Source organism: Mesocricetus auratus, unplaced genomic scaffold, assembly GCF_017639785.1.
Source record: "Mesocricetus auratus isolate SY011 unplaced genomic scaffold, BCM_Maur_2.0 Super-Scaffold_100045, whole genome shotgun sequence".
Lineage (NCBI taxonomy): Eukaryota > Metazoa > Chordata > Mammalia > Rodentia > Cricetidae > Mesocricetus > Mesocricetus auratus.
The window spans coordinates 8,105,334-8,121,719 of record NW_024429222.1 but is presented as its reverse complement, the minus strand read 5'-3'; the positions used below and the strand labels follow the sequence as shown (position 1 = coordinate 8,121,719).

Sequence of the window (16,386 nt, the reverse complement as noted above, 5' to 3'; positions counted from 1 at the left end):
CTGCTAGAAAGAAGGTGGAGATTTTCTACAAAACAGAGGCAGGCCAGCCAACCAGAGACCATCAAGTTACACTGTTTAGGGAGGACAAACAGAATGTAAGCACAGAGGAAGAATCCGTGAATAGGCATAGTCAAACCAAACACACACTGCTTAAGGAGCCTAGGAGGAAGGTTGATGTTTGTATTAGCAACACAGAATATTCCACGCCGCAAAAGGAAATGAAGGTCAGTTCGCATAAGAAGGAGAGAAAGAGAGAGAAAAAAACATACACAAAAAACCTACTAAAATAATCCATGAAGAAATGTGATTGGCAACATAGGCTATAGTTCTCATCTGTAACCTTGTGTCCAGGGCCAACTGTCTTCTCTGGGTCAGAGTGACTCAATCTGACTGGCGGTTATGTTAATCCCTGCTTTTAGGTCCCTTTCTCACTCCCAAGTCTTCCCGTATTTAAATGTGATAGAGAAACAGCACAGGAGTTAGCAGGTGTTACCAATCAAAAGCTGGAGCAATCCTGTAACTGCCAGCTACGGTAGTTTAACACCTGAGGTATGGAACAACCTTTACAAATATTACTTTGATGTTGCTGAGAAGATCCTGATGTCTAAAGATATGCTGTAACTGTCCCCTTGTGTCCCTGTTCCCCATGTTTCCCATTGCCTCATCTCCTTCCCTTACTGGTATGTCTGCCATACCCCATCCTGTCAGCATGTGGACTACAGGGGACTTCACTGGAAACTGCTTGCCTGGCTTCTAAGCCACAGTGAAGGCTGCTATGGAAATGTCACAGAAACAGTGTATAAAAAGTGAAAAGCACCTCTAATTTACCAACTCGCACAGTTAACGTACAATAATTTTTCTCCCTCATCATAAGTCTTCCTTATGCTTTAACCACACCATGACATTAATACACTATTTCATGTAGGAGGGCATGTTATTAGAATATTGTAGCAAGTCCAGAAGAGTTACATAGGGACTACACACAGAGAAAGGTTGGTGACCTGTGTCATTTTAAAGACTAGTTGAGTCTACAAGACCACAAAATAAATCACTAGGAAGATGACAATACTGGGGAAGAGAGACAGCAAGGGATGGGGAAACCTTACTCTGTCATCAAGCATAATTTCTTCAAAAAACATTTTTTTCTTGGTGGCGGCAGATAACTGAGAATTCCAGCATTAAACAAGAGGGAGTAAGAACCCTTTGAACTCTCTCCCAACTAAACTGCAAACCCTGGGTGAATACAAAAAGCTAAACTACATCTGAATAAAATGCCAAAGAAGGATTGGTGAGGAAAATCACAACTCAGAGAACAACCAGGAAGGAAGGATGTGGACCATGGAGGCCCAAAGGTAGGAGGATGTGTTTACACTGCCCCAGCTGGACACAAAACAAATATTCCTCAGTTGAGAAATAAAGGGAACAAATTATTGCTACATTCAACCCAAAGGCTCAATAGTAAATACATTATGCTATGAGAAAAAAACCATAATTGGGACTTTAGTACGATAGGATGCCATTTATATGGAGTCTTGAAAATGCATAATAACCAGGATGTATAGCAGCACTTATTAATGATAAATGGTAAAATGAATTAAAGGTGGGGGAAGGCTTATTAAGTACAAATGGATAGCTACAAAGAAATTATTGTTTTTGTATATTTTAAGACTATACACTTTAAGACTATTTTGTCTTAAATATAAGGAAGTAAAAGGATTCCACACATGTGCTAACTTGGAACTATAGCCAAAAGAGTTCATTTTAACACTTCATACACTAAAATAACTTTTTAAAGAAAATCTGAAATCTTGATAAAATTTTCCTAAAGCAGCTTTACTTATGGGTTAGTTTACTAATTGCTTGCACTTACATATTTATAAACAGTGAAGAGTTTAGCTGAACTCTGCAGGCAATTACATTTAAAAATAAAGACCCAGCAATTCCACTCTTAGGCATATACCCAGAAGATGCAAATTCATACAACAAGGACATCTGTTCCACTGTGTTCATAGCAGCATTATTTGTAATAGTCAGAACTTGGAAGCAACCTAGATGCCCCACAACTGAAGAGTGGATAGAGAAAATGTGGTACATTTACACAATGGAGTACTACTCAACAGAAAAAAAAAAACAATGGAATCTTGAAATTTGCAGGCAAATGGATGGCACTAGAAGAACCATCCTGAGTGAGGTAATCCAGTCACTAAAAGACAAACATGGTATGTACTCACTCATACATGGATTTTAGACATGGACCAGGATAGTGCCAGTCTGCACTTCCACTGACAGAGAGTCTGGGAAACAGGAAGGACCCTAAGAGAGATATGCATGGTACCCCAGAGAAGAGGAATGAGGCAAGATCTCCTGAGCAGACTGGGAGCACTGCAGGGGGGAGTAGGAGCTGGGACGAGGAGAGGGGGAGAAGAGGAGGAGAGAGTAGGTCATGGGGGAACAGGAAGGTTGAGTTGGGGGTAGAATAGGGGAAGAACAGGATAAGAAATACCATAATAAAGGAAGTCACGGGTTTGAAGAGAGATCTGGCACCAGTGAGACCTCTAGTGATCTACAAGGATGACACCAATGGGCAAGGTAAGCAATAGTGGAGAGATGACCCTAAATGCCCATTCCTGATAATGAATTTGACAATTACCTTATATGCCATCCTAGAACCTTCATCCAGTGACTGATGGAAGCAGAGGCAAACACCCACAGCTAAACCCTGAACTGAACCCCTGGAACCCAGTGACAGAGAGAGAGGAGTGATGAGAAAATGGGCAAAGAATGGGCTGGCGAAGTCAGCAGGGACAGCTGATCTGAACAAGGGGGAGCTCTGGACCCCAGACCGATAGCTGGGACTGATCCAGACCCCTTGAGTGTGAGAGTCAGTGGGGAGGCCTGGGCAACCTGTGGGACCCAAAATCAGTGTTTGTCCCTGGCATACAGATAGACTTTGTGTGTCCATGGCACGGGGAGGGATGTTCTCTCAGCCTGGACTCTTGGGGAAGGGCCTGGACCCTGCCCTGAGCAAGGTGACAGACTCTGGATATCCCCTGTGTGGAGGGAGGTGGGAATGGGGTCAGAGCTGGGGGGGTGGTGGTGGGGAGAGGAGAGGAGGGAGAGGGAGAGGGAGCTGGGATTGACATGTGAAGCAAGATCTTTTCTAAAAAAATAATAAATTTTTTTTTCTTGAAAATAAAATAAAATCCATTCGGTCTTCATACATTTTGGAGGCAGTCCAGAAATGTTCAGAATAGAACACTATTGCCCATGTCAAGAGCGTACAAATTCTACATACATTTAAAGTTCCTGTCAATTACATAAACATTTCCAACTCTACACTGCAGATGTGACGATGCAGTCAGTTTTCACTTCTGAACTGATGTTTAAATTAACACACCCTACTTAATGTTGCACTACATATATTCACAGCTATATTTAACATTCACACTAAGCGGAAAATCAATTCATGACATTACACTACATGGGCTCTTCTCACAGTGGCCTGAGAAGTTTGTCACTGTCTGCTTTGAGGTCCTGCAGGAACTGGCTGAGTAAAATGTCAAAGATAAATTTGAACATACCCTGTCAAAGAGCGCAAAAAGTTGTCTCAAGACATCTGAAACAGGTAACTTTAAGTACTCTGCGAACTCTTCAATTCCAATCCTGCCTCCTTTTGAGGAGCTTGCGATAGATGCATATTCATCCAAGTGCTTACGAATGCCATCCCAGTCTAATCTAGATAAAGAGTGGCAAGTACATTATTAGTTCCTTCTAAGCCACACGCACATTTTATGACTTAATTTTATCCATTTGCCTAAGGGAAAATGTTTTATGTTAAATTTTAAGAGAAGGTGAAAATAAGTATTTCAGAGAGCATATAAACGTGTTGTGATGATTTGATTTTTAAAAAGTATATCAGTGTAAGTGACAAAAAAATCTAAATACTGGAAGGAAAGAAAGGTAAATACAAGGAGCATGGTGGAACAGCAATTGATCCAAGAATTTTAACCTAACTTTATCTGGAAAGCCAGGTTGCTATAAAAGAAATTATAAATATTCTTTCAACAAGCTTTCAGGATAATTCATAGTTCACAAAATGTTGTGATTGATGTTAATTACTAAACATCAGAATGATAAAATATTGGAAAGTACACTCTGCTTATATCACTTGTTTTCTTTGAAGAATTAAATATGTGATCTAACATACATGTCTACAAGCAATTTTAATGACTATATAACTTTTCAAATCTATGAAATATTGTGGACATAGTACTAACACAAAAGCAAAAGTTTACTGTCATCTGGAAGACAAAATAATAATTTTCATATAATTTGTCATAACATATTTCCATATCAAACTTTGAATGAATAACTAGTTTTATAGCAATCACCTAGGGAGGGTGCCAACATCTATTAAGTCAATAACTTCCGCAAATTCCTAGTAAACACAAGAACAGAACAAACTCTCATTAAGTATTTGATGAGGGTCATACTAAGTGACCAAATTAGAGATACCAAATGGTTCAAATTAGATCACAAACGCACAAAGGGGAGTTTTTGCCTTAACAACAACAAGACTAAATAGGTACTCAAACCAAAAAAAAGAAAAAGAAAAAAGGAAAACAACGTACGAAAAGGTGGAAGTCGCTGCCAAGATTACTCATCGGGTAAAGGTGCCAGCCAATAAGTCTGATGACCTGAATTCAGTCTCTGGTTGGTGGAAATCATGGTGGAAAGAGAATTCTGCAAGTTGCCTTCTGACCTGCACACATGTGCTCTGACCTGAAGGTGCATGTGTGTGCACATAGATCTTGAGATACACTTACTTCAGTTTCCGGCTAATCTTAGTAAATTCTACCAGCCCAGCTTCCATAGGCAACGTCAGCTGTCCTGCTGAGATCATCAGCCTGCAGTCTTCGTAGGTGTGATCCGTGACGGGTATCGCCAAAGCTCTAAAAGCAGTAAGGAGACATCCAATGAGACACTCGTGGTTTTTACGAGCTCTGAGCTGGTGACCAGGCAATGTGGCTGGAGAGGTGCTCATGACTCCTCAGATACTCTTGTTTGCTCTACTGCCTGGCTTCAGTCATGGAAACTGCTTCCATCTTCAGGCTTCTGTGTGGCTGGAAATTCATATTTTGTGTTCTAACTAGAAAAACTAATCCTTTATTAGTAGTAGCATTATGAATCATACAACATAATGTTCGTGCTGTGGGGTTTGGTAATAGGAAGTGTGGATCTGAGTCCCACCCTGTCACCATTTCCTAGGACTCTGGGGAAACTGCTTAGTAACCAGAGTCTATTGCTCTCCTTACCTCAGGGCTGCTGTGAGCCCAATGCTAGATAACAAGAAGGAGGGGCCTTCTCACCACCCACGGTGTTCCTCATCCCTTTTTTGCCTTTTATATTTTGTTTTCTTTTTTGTTTTTACGAGACAGGGTTTCTCTGTATTGTTTTGGAGGCTGTCGGTCCAGCCTGGCCTCGAACTCACAGAGATCCGCCTGCCTCTGCCTCCCGAGTGCTGGGATTAAAGGCGTGCGCCACCACAGCCCGGCTGCCTTTTATATTTTAATACAGGGTCTCAGTGTGCACTCCAGGCTGGCCTTGACGTCACTATCCCCAGCCTACTGAGAGCTGAGATTTTTCAAATGGTTTTATCGTTTATTTTCCCGCTTGAGTCTCATTACAATAAAAACCATGTGAAAGGCAAAGCAATACTTTTAATTCCCACTTCATATATGAGGAATAAGAGCTCAGGGGTGGGGTGAGTTGTTCTCTTGTTCTTTATGTAAGGCCACTTCTCATCCCACTCATATTGCAGGGGAAAAAAAGCTGATTGAACAAGTCCCTTCTTTGTTTTAAGGTATACTGTGGAAAGCCAAGATTCCTTTCCTGATTTTTAGACATATGCTGGCAGACAGTTAAAAATATTGCTTTTACATTGTGAAAAAAAATAATATAAAATCAATCTTTCCAGCTGGTTTAGAACCTAGATAAAATAAGCATACTCAAGTATATTCAGTAGCAAAACTGTTTCAATGAACATTTATCCTATTTTGAAAACAAATTTATTCTGCTGTGAAGTAAGGCATTTGAGTATATAGGGGGAAGCAGCAGATACAAAATGTGGTCTTAGTTAAGTGATAAAACATCATGACTAAACAGCAAGTTGGGGAGGAAAGGGTTTATTTAGCTTACCCTTTCGGGTAACAGCTCATCATTGAGGGAAGTCAGGGCAGGAACTCAAACAGGGCAGGAACCTGGAGGCAGGATCTGATGCAGAAGCCAAGGAGGATGCTACTTACTGGTTTTCTCCTCATGGCTTGCTCAGCCTACTTTCTTATAGAGCCCAGGACCACAAGGCCAGGGGTCACACCACCCACAGTAAGCTGGGCCCTCCCATATGAAACAGTAATTAGGAAAATTTACTACAGATTAAGGAATGCTGGGAGTGGGAGACACACTCTTCCCCAGGCATAAGCCCACCAGTTGGTTATCTAATACCAAACGGTCAGCACCGAAAACATGCACATAAGTAACATTATTCAGAGTGGGTGTGTGTATGTATTTAAGAACACACTGGGTTCCACTCATGAATGATGGGGGAGGAGGAGCTTTAAGCTATATTAAGTAACATTTACCAATAATTTTCAAATTAGTTATCGGTTAGAAACTCTAAAACATACTTACTCTGCCATTAGATTCCGGACTCTACTGGCAAAAAGAACAGGGTCATTCTTTTCCTCCTCACTTGGTACTTGAACAGGCATAAACTGAAAGACAAACACATCTTTCCACAGCAATCCTTAGGCCCAAGAAACTGAACACTAGATACATTAAGTTAAATGACCAATCAACATATCTCAACGTTGGCCTTCCTAGAGCACACATCACCTGTCATGGGAGGGACACTGGGCTTGGACGTGGAACGTGGGAGTCTGGCTATATTAACTTTGTTAAACTGCCTCCCCTGTTCTGGAAAGATGGCCATGGTCACCTGCTAGCCTCACTGTGATGCTGAAGAAGACTGATGCCTAGAACTCTGGAATTTGTAGTGCAGCAGCGCCTAACCTCCCACCTGCAGAGCTGGATGTTCCTTATTCCTATTTTATGTGGGAGAGGCCTTAAATTTTTTATAGCATTATCTATTCCATCCATTCCAATATCAACAACACTTAAGTTATTTGATTGAAAACTATGCTCTGTTATTTTTTTCTACTTAAAAAAAAAAACCTAAACCTCAGAACTGGCTTGCCAGTCTTTTGTCTGTCACACTTTTGTTATTGTTGTTTTGGTTTTTTGTTTTCTTTTTTTTTTTAACTTTATTCTCCACCTAACATTGACACCTGACTTGTACCATCCTTGCTTTAAAAAAAATGCCCATGTGTATACGTGTGGAGTGTGTATGTGTGTGTGCACAAGTCATGTGGATGTATAAGCTCATATGTGTACATGTATGTGGAGGCCAGAGGTCAACTTCAGGATGTTTCCTCTATTGCATTCTATGTTGTTTTGGAAAGAGGGTCTGTCTCTGAACCCTGAGCTCACTGGCTGGCTACACTCTGTACAAAGAACTCCCCAGGGGTCTCTTATCCCTGTTCCCTCTCCCCAGCAATGGGGTTATGAGGTGCTCATGCCATATAACAGTCTCTTGCCAGCCTCTAGCCTTCACTTTTATGGTTTTCTAACACTAAGATTTTAGTTCACATTCAAATTATAAACTTTTCAGATCTTACAATATTCCAGACAAGATTATTAGGACCTTTCTGTCTAAAGAAGACGCACATTTTAGTAGAATAGATTAACATATCATTACCACCCCTCGTTCTAAGTAGAATTACAGGCAGAATTTTAAATCTTAGCTCACCTACCCAATGTTACAGAATTCACATGACCTAGGTTCAGTCCAAGGCTTGCCAGACTTATTTTCTCCTACAAAATCATTTTTCCTGGAACATGACAGCAAGGAGTAGGAAACTATTAATTTTGAGAGGAGGTGGGAGCCAAGGAAATGTAGTCAGTGTAGCAGATGGTGGCTGGGGAGAAGGTCCACCCCAAAAGAGCTAGTTCTACTGAGACTGTTCTACAGAAAACCCAATCCTTGATCATGGCTTTCAAAGGATACAAGCCATTTCAACAATTTGCTTGTTTATTGAAATATATCTATGAACCTGGGACCATCCTATGTGTTTCATAAACATCATTTCATTAATTTTTATTTGTAACATAAAGAATTATAATTTATAAAGATCAAATGACTCAAGGTATCATGACTTGGATTCATTCAACAAATGAATTGTTTGAACACATACCTCTCATGTGCCGCTCACTGCACCAAACCCTACAGATTTGGCACGAAATCCCTCCCCCTCAGGAAGCTCTCCATGAAGTATGGCAGATATTTAAATCAACCAACAAGAGCCACTACTCTGTACTGGGTGCTTTTTTAATTCATGTATTTTTTTTACATTCCAACTCCCTCCTCTCTTCCCATTCTCCCCACTCCCTCCTCCCACCTTTCATGTGCTCCTCAAGAAGGTAAGGCTTCTCCTAGGAAGTCTATTAAGTCTGTCCCATCATCTTGTTGAGACAGGACCAAGACCTTTCCACCCACCACAACCCTGAGTTTAGGCTGAGCCAGGTATCTCTCCATATAGAATGGGCTCCACTAAGTCAGTTTGTGCATTAGTGTTAGATCTTGGACCCATGCCAGTGACCTCATATATTGTCCCAGTCACACCATTGTCACCTATATTAAGAGAGTCTAGTTTGGTTTTATGCAGGTTCCCCATTTGTCAGACCTGAGTCAGTGATCTCTCACTAGTTCGGGTCAGCTGATTCTGTGGGTTTCCCCATCATGGTCTTGACTCCTTTGTTCATATTATCGCTACTCCCTCACTTTGATTGTACTCCAGGAGCTTGGCCCATTGGTTAGTTGTGGGTTTCTGCATCTGCTTCCATCTGTTTCTGGAAGAGGGTTCTAGCTTCTCTGGAGTTGTAGATTGTAGGCTGGGTATCTTTTGTTTTATGTCTGGTATCCATTTATGATTGAGTACATACTATATCAAAGACATCAACATAAATCCAGCCACACTGAACCTCATAGAAGAGAAAGTAGGAGGTACCCTTGAATGAATTGGGACAGGAGACCACTTCCTGAACAATAACACCAGTAGCACAGACATTGAGATCGACAACTAATAAGCATCCTGAAACTGAGAAGCTTCTGTAAGGCAAAGGACACAGTCAACAAGACAAAATGACTCTCTACATAATGGGAAAAGATCTTCACCAGCCCCACATCTGACAGAGAACTGATCTCCAAACCATACAAAGAACTCAAGAAACTAGACATGTACTGGGTACTTTTTATAAGGGGATTTACAATTATGTCTCTGTGCTCTGAGGCAAGACCTACCATTTAATATGAAATGACAGCTTTTTTATTTATGATGAAAATGCGACTTAAAAGACTAAATAATATAGCCAAGTCCATGCATAAATGGCAGGGCTAGAACTTAAAGGGAAAAAAAAGATTTGTACAAAGAAATACCACTCTTTTCATATGGACCTGTATCCAAATATTGTTAAGCATGCTATGAAACTTGGGACACTGGTGACTCAGATAAAGTTTGAGCAAAGCAGTGAGACAAGACAAAGCCTAAGGTTCTTTTGTTTGTTTTATTTTGTAGATTGGTGTTCTACCATCATATATATATATATTATATACACATATACATATATATACACATATACATATATATGTATATATACATATATATATACATACATACATACATACATATATATATATATACACGTCTGTGTGCCACATGTGTGAGCTGGCCATTGAAGCCAGTAAAGGACATCAGATTCTCTCAAACTGGCGTTTCAAGAGTATGTGAGCTACCATGTGGGTGCTGGGAATTGAACCTACGTCCTCTGGAAAAGCAGCAGTGCCTTTAACTGATGAGCCATCTCCGTAGACAGAAGTTTCCATCAACACATCTCTCCATCTCCAGGGTCTGAGTTTTTTGAGCAACAACGTGGGTGGTTGGGTACCAGAGAGGAAAAAGGTTGGGAGCAAAGAAAGAAGAGCCTGGAAGATTCTGCAATGGTCCCAGGGGAGACCCTGGGACTTGGAAGAGGAGGAATGGGGATGCAGAGCAGACTGGGATGCAGGAGGCATTTTTGAGATAAATGTAAAGGACTTGCAGAATAAACTGCTATGTGTCATTTTGCTTTTCCTGTTTTTTTATTAACTGTACAAGCACTTTGGAGAATGGCCCTGCTGTGTGATCCAGGGAAAGGCCTTAAGCCTTTTTTAGGTTTCAAGTCCTTCTGTCAAATGAACAACTTGGACTCTATAATCTCTAAGGTCCTTTCCAATCGGAAGTCTCTGCTAAGCACCCAATTCTTCTAGTGGAGAAATCAATCAAGCCACCAGAGGTCTCCACATCACTTAATATATCCAGAGCAAAAAGCTGGAAATCAGTGTTACTTACTAAAAAGGTCCCTCCAATCTAACCCAGTAAAATCGACGACACTCGCATAGTGCTAAATTTAAAGAAGAAAACGGGAGGTTGAAAATGCTAATCAAATCTCTAACAATACAATCTAAAGTTTTAAATTGCCAAACAATTCTTCTGCTTTAAAAAAAAAAAAAAAAAAAAAGAAGCCAGTGGCAGTTTCACTCTGAACTCCAGAGAAAGGTAGCCCACGGGAGCGCTGTTGCCATTCCACTGCACAGGCCTGGGCACTATAGCTCCACTCCCCCCCATCCCCCCATACCCCCACCCCACCCCCTCACCCCCGCTAAAATAGTCTCCAGTTTTACAGCATGCTTGATTTCATCTCACAGCCTGTTCCTGTTAAAAAGGTCTGCTGTCCCATTTCCCAGCTTCGGGCTTTGTTTTTTTATGGTGCTCACGTCTTCTCAAACTGTAAACTGTACACAAGATTCAGGGAAAACTGGGTGTATTAGCCACAGTCATCCAGTGACAAGAACAGGATTCCCATCAACACCGAACACCAGTAAAACGAGTTTCCTCGTTGTTTCATAACCACATCGGGCACATGTCCTTCCCACTAACTAGTGAGTGAGAAGGGGGAGACTGCTAAATGCTGGCATGATGATCGTCTTTCTTTTCGGGTTTTTTTTTTTTTCTGTCTTGGAAAACGAAAGCATCGTTAAGTCAACCCTAACAATGAGAGACTACAGTTCCTATGATTTCCTCTTCTAAAATCTTCGGGGAGAAAGTGTAAAATAAGGGGAAGAGTTTTATCACATCATTTGGTGCTTCCTTCCCAGTGGAAGAGAAGTGTCAGATGAGGAGGGTAGTAAAAAAAATTGATGCTTAATGAACGTGTACCACATAAGTAGCCTTATTAAATTTCACAACCCCATAAAAAGGCATTATTGTCCACGTACGCCAGTGAGAACACAGATTTAGAGAAGCTGAAGTAATTTTCGCACATACAGGCAGGCAGTAAAAACTTGGAACCATCTGATGCTTTTTATAATACATCTACCAATACTTACAAGTTACAGAACTATGTCAAGTTCTATAACAAAGTTGCTTTGTTAGAACAAGTATACATGTGAATGGTGTGTATTTATGTGAAGTTGCAAAATCTGGATTTTTCTAAAAGGCCTGCTTTAGATTCAAAATTACAAATAATTTAAGGTATCCAGATATTTAAATAAATTATATAAACGTACAGGCACAGGCAGTGTACCACTGTGTTCAGCAATGGACCGCATATATAATGATGATACTGTAAGGTTACAATGGAGTTGTTTATACATGTTTTTAGATGTATAAATATCATCATTGTGTCATAACTGCCTACGGCATTTAACATAGTAAGATGCTGAACAGGTTTTCAGCTGAGAAGCAACAGGCTCTACCACACCGTCCAGAGAGCCTGTGTGTGAGAGAGCCATCTAGATTTGTACAAGTGCAGTCTTAATGTTTACACAAAATGCATTTCATTTCTGTGCACATACCCAGCTGTTATATAATACATTATTGTATTTGAGCTTCCCTTAAGTAATTGTGTTTTGAAGACTTTTTAAGATGTTATATAATATACAATAATCATTGTCATAATCCATCCAAAGTTCACTTTTAATATAAAACTAATACTGTAGTCTTAGATAGCGAGTCTTAGATTAGGTTTCCTCAGTGTTGAAGCATGTTTACAAAAACAACATTTTCCATCAATTAAAAATAAAAAAAAAGAGTTTCTTCTGAACTGCCCAGACACTTGCAATTCCAGGGACAAAATGACCTGAGACCACCATCTGAACTTCTTGTGGGACAGTTCAGCTCTACCACAGAAGTTACAGAGAAAGGTCTAAGCCTTGGAGGCAAGGCCTGGATTATTAGAGTCTGTACCAGGGTGTGGCCACATATGTGCCTGAAAAGGCTGCTGGGAGGCACTTCTGAGATATATTCAAACAGTGGAGAACAAAACTTTTTAAATGACATTAAGCTATTAGACGCAGGCATGGTGGTATACATCTTTAATCTTAGTTACTCAGATCCTGAGGCACGAGAATTGCAAGTTTGAGGCCAATCTGGGCAGCTTAGCAAGATTCTTTCTTAAAATAGAATAAAAGATGCTGGGTGATATAAGTAATTCCATGGTAGAACCCTGGCCTAGCACGTGTGAAACCCTGGGTGAAACTCTCAGTACCATAACATAAAACAAAATAAATAAAGCAGTCAGGAGCCCCATGTGTGAAAGAACTATAAATCCAAAATAAATACAATAAAAACAAGAATACTAAGCTTAAAAGTCCATAAATTCCAGTTTGGCACCACAATCCAAATCAGTTCAACTGTTTTCAACAGGCTTCATTTGTGAAGTTATAGAACAAAGAACAAAGACTACATTCTTTCCTTTGCCAGATGGAGAACACATTTTTTTTAAGAAATAAAGTCATGACACAGAAAGGAAATGTGGTAATAGCAGTCAGAGAACAAGATGAGGAACTTACATACCCCGTTGTAATGTAGTTTCACCACTGACACGTATGCTAGACAGGAAAGTACAGCTGTGTGTACTTCCACATCTGGAGCCACATCTTACTTTGGTAGAGAAGGGTTGATTTAGAGAAGATACTGATGGCATGTGGTTCGTGTGTGTGTGCGTGTGTGTGTGTGTGTGTGTGTGTGTGTGTGTGTGTGTATGTGTTGTGTGTGTAGCATGGTATGTGTGTGTATGTGTGTGTGGTGTGGTGTGTAGTATGGTATGTGTGTATATATATGGTGTGTGTGTGTGTGTGTGTGTGTGTGTGTGTGTGTGTGTGTGGTGTGGTGTGAGCTTCCAAATCTACAGAGGTGACAAGGTTGTTTTAAAAATAGGTTTGTTGGTCTTTTGTAGAAAAAGAAGAAAGATCTAGACCACTCAAGCAATTAATAAAGAAGGGAGAGCCATGTTCAGGGCACTTAGGGACAACTGTGAACTTGCCTGTCCTCTGTGGAAGAGTTTTGGGGTCTAACTGTTCAAAAGCTTGGAGAAAGACTCCAGTTCACTGCATTTACCTTAATTCTTCCTGAACTTTGTGGGGTAATTAGACTCTGCCCCCTACCCTCCACCAAAACAACCAGGATTAGCCCATGTGTAAGTGTTCTGCCATATTTTATGACCATGACAATAGATGCTAAGCTGATTTTAAAAGTGGGTAGGTTTACATAATTTAAAAGATAATTTCCAAGTAGGTAAACAGCATGCAAATCTTTAAAGAACTCACAAAGGTTTAAACTCATTTGGAAGTTTGATTTATTACTGTATATCACTTGATATTGCTAGTTACCTATGTATGGTTAAAAAAACTAAGTTATCCATCATGTCAAAATGGTATTTTAAATGCTATGATCCTGCCCCTTAGAGCACAGGCCTCCACTCAGAATTCTGAAGTTCACATAGAAGTTTAAGATATTCAGGGCATAATTCACAGACGCAACTAGGACAACCATGCTAGAGACTTAGGTTCCAGTGTTTTAACCTTCACACTCCAGTCATGACTCGAGGGATTCACTTACTGTCTGGAACCGATTCTTAGGGTCTTAAAATTCAGGCCCAAATTGTGAAAATGTTCTAATTATTTACTCACTTCCCATCTTCCCCTGCAACTCAAAGACTGTCCTGTGGATGATGTCATGAGTCACACAAACCTTCATCAGTGTCCCAAGGTGCAAGAGCACACCGTAAATGGAGGCCTCTAAAACTAGTGTCTCTTGTCACATCTCAAGTACTACCTCTCAGTTTTTACACAACTACTCTGCCAGAAAGCTGGCTCCACTACCTGACACTGCTCCTTTTGCCAGGTGTGGGACATTTAACTAGGCACGAGTCAGCATTAAAATGTAGAGGGGCGAGAAGAGAGGTCAGGTCACCTGCCAGAGTGATTAGCATGTTGGGAGTCTTCAAAAGTTACATGTTTTTGCTGGCTTGATTCCAAGAGCTAACTCCAGCTAGCAGGGACTTAGAAACACAATCTAGAAAAACCGGGAGTAATTTTAAAGCTGTCGGGCTGCCACCTGGGATTCAGAGGAGAGGTTGCATTTGAAAGGCTTACCTCAACTTCCACCTTTGTGAAGAGCTGACAGAAAGTAAGCACACACAGCTGGAGGCTGAAAACAAAGAGAGGCTATTCTCACACATCAATGCAAGCTATTTACACACAAGCAACCCCCCCCGCCGCCACACTGCATGTATATTTTGCATTTAAATGTGCTGCACTTTGAGTTAGACAGCTACTCTTGTTACTGAAAAACTAAGTCACCAAATACAATCACTGGGCTACTTTAGTGAGTGTAAGGAATAGCTCAAACAGAGCAAACCTCAAGTTTACAGTTCCTTCAATGGCACACATTCACAGTCTGGAGAGAAAGTGCCCAAAGTCTACTTCAAGATACGGAAATGTGGATGGGAGACAGAGCTGAGAAACTGGCTGCTCTTCCAGAAAACCCAGATTCGGTTCCCAGCATCCATATGCCAGCTCACGCCTGTCTGTAACTCCAGTTCCAGGGATCCGAACCCCTCCTCTGACCTCCCTGGGCAACAGGCATGCATGTGTACACAGATGTACATGTGGGCAAAACACCCATGCGCATAAAATAAAAATGAGTAAGTCTAAAATAAAATCTAAAGGTTCATAAATGTGCATACAAGAAAATGCCTTAGTGCGATGTATTTCTATATTCTCTGGGTAACAACTTTTAAAAAGTCTGTGGGATTATTCTTAAAATTTTTTTTTATTAAAGTTGCCTCAGTAATACAATTTGAGCTATGGGGAAATGTCCTGAAGACTTGCAGCTTTCACCGTGAATCTAGACAAAGGGCTTCTCCAAGCAGCTGATCAAGCCACCAATGACGGCCTTTGAAATGGATGTCCTTCCTTACAGCTTTCTAGGGTGCACTTAAGACTCTGAGCCAGATTTCTGTAGGATTTTCAGTTTAGCCTCTTTAGGCAGCTGACCCAGAAATCAGACTGAGTGGCTGAGACCAGATGTTTAAGATAACAACTAGTCATTTTTTTTCTGTAGAGAAATAAAAGAATGATTTATCTGTGAAAATGATCCGAGGGGACTTACTTAAGTAAGTTAGGAATTCCACCAAGGAATACTGACTACAGATGGATGTGGGGTGTTCAGTACCCTCAGCTGTGTGCCCACGGGCAAGTCCACCAGACTTCAGGGGATAGCTATAAACCCGGGTCACACAGACTGCTCTGCTTAAACTCAGTGAGCCGCAAAACAAACAAAATGGTGTAAATGTGGGGAAGGGAGCTGGTAGGGAGGAGGACAGGTTGGTGGAGTAGGAGGGAGGGAAGAGGAGGGATGGGCAGTAACATACTCAGAATGCATAATTTATGAAATGGCCAAAGAACAAATTTAATGAATTTCATATAAGAAGGAAATTTGGGAGTTTGGTTGTAGGATCTGTGATTATGACATGGAAATATGACTGTTGCCAAACCCACCATTTGAACAGGGAAAGGAAAAGGAAGACTGTTTACTATGTATAAGCTCCAAGCCACACCAATCCACCTTGACCATGATCAAGCAGATGGTCTTGTATTGAATGTTTTCCAATGTTACACTGTATCTGAGTGTTTTGACTGCACGTATGTCTGTGCACCGTGTGTGTGCAGTACCCACAGACACCAGAAAGGTCATCCAATGCCCTGGAACTGGAGGTGCAGGCAATGATTGTGAGCAGCCATGTGGGTGCTGGGAATTACACCTGGGTTCTAAGCAAGTACAGCCAGGGCTCTTAACCACTGAGCCACCTCTTCAGCCCAAGAGAACACTTTTCAAACATTTATATAGGACCTTGTAGTCAGTATTTGGGCAGATACAAATTTTGTTC

At 40.9% G+C, this 16,386-nt stretch overlaps 1 protein-coding gene across 1 annotated transcript in view; it reads right to left on the bottom strand.

Annotated features, from left to right (window-relative positions):
• Lpcat2 (lysophosphatidylcholine acyltransferase 2) overlaps positions 1-16,386 on the bottom strand; it is a 59,764-nt gene that overhangs the window by 23,107 nt on the left and 20,271 nt on the right. The window contains exons 8-11 of the mRNA XM_040735279.1: positions 14,591-14,645; positions 6,691-6,773; positions 4,827-4,952; positions 3,582-3,735 (exon numbers count right to left, since the gene is read on the bottom strand). Coding sequence (XP_040591213.1) covers positions 3,582-3,735; positions 4,827-4,952; positions 6,691-6,773; positions 14,591-14,645 — 418 coding nt within the window. The remainder of the gene's footprint in view (positions 1-3,581; positions 3,736-4,826; positions 4,953-6,690; positions 6,774-14,590; positions 14,646-16,386) is intronic.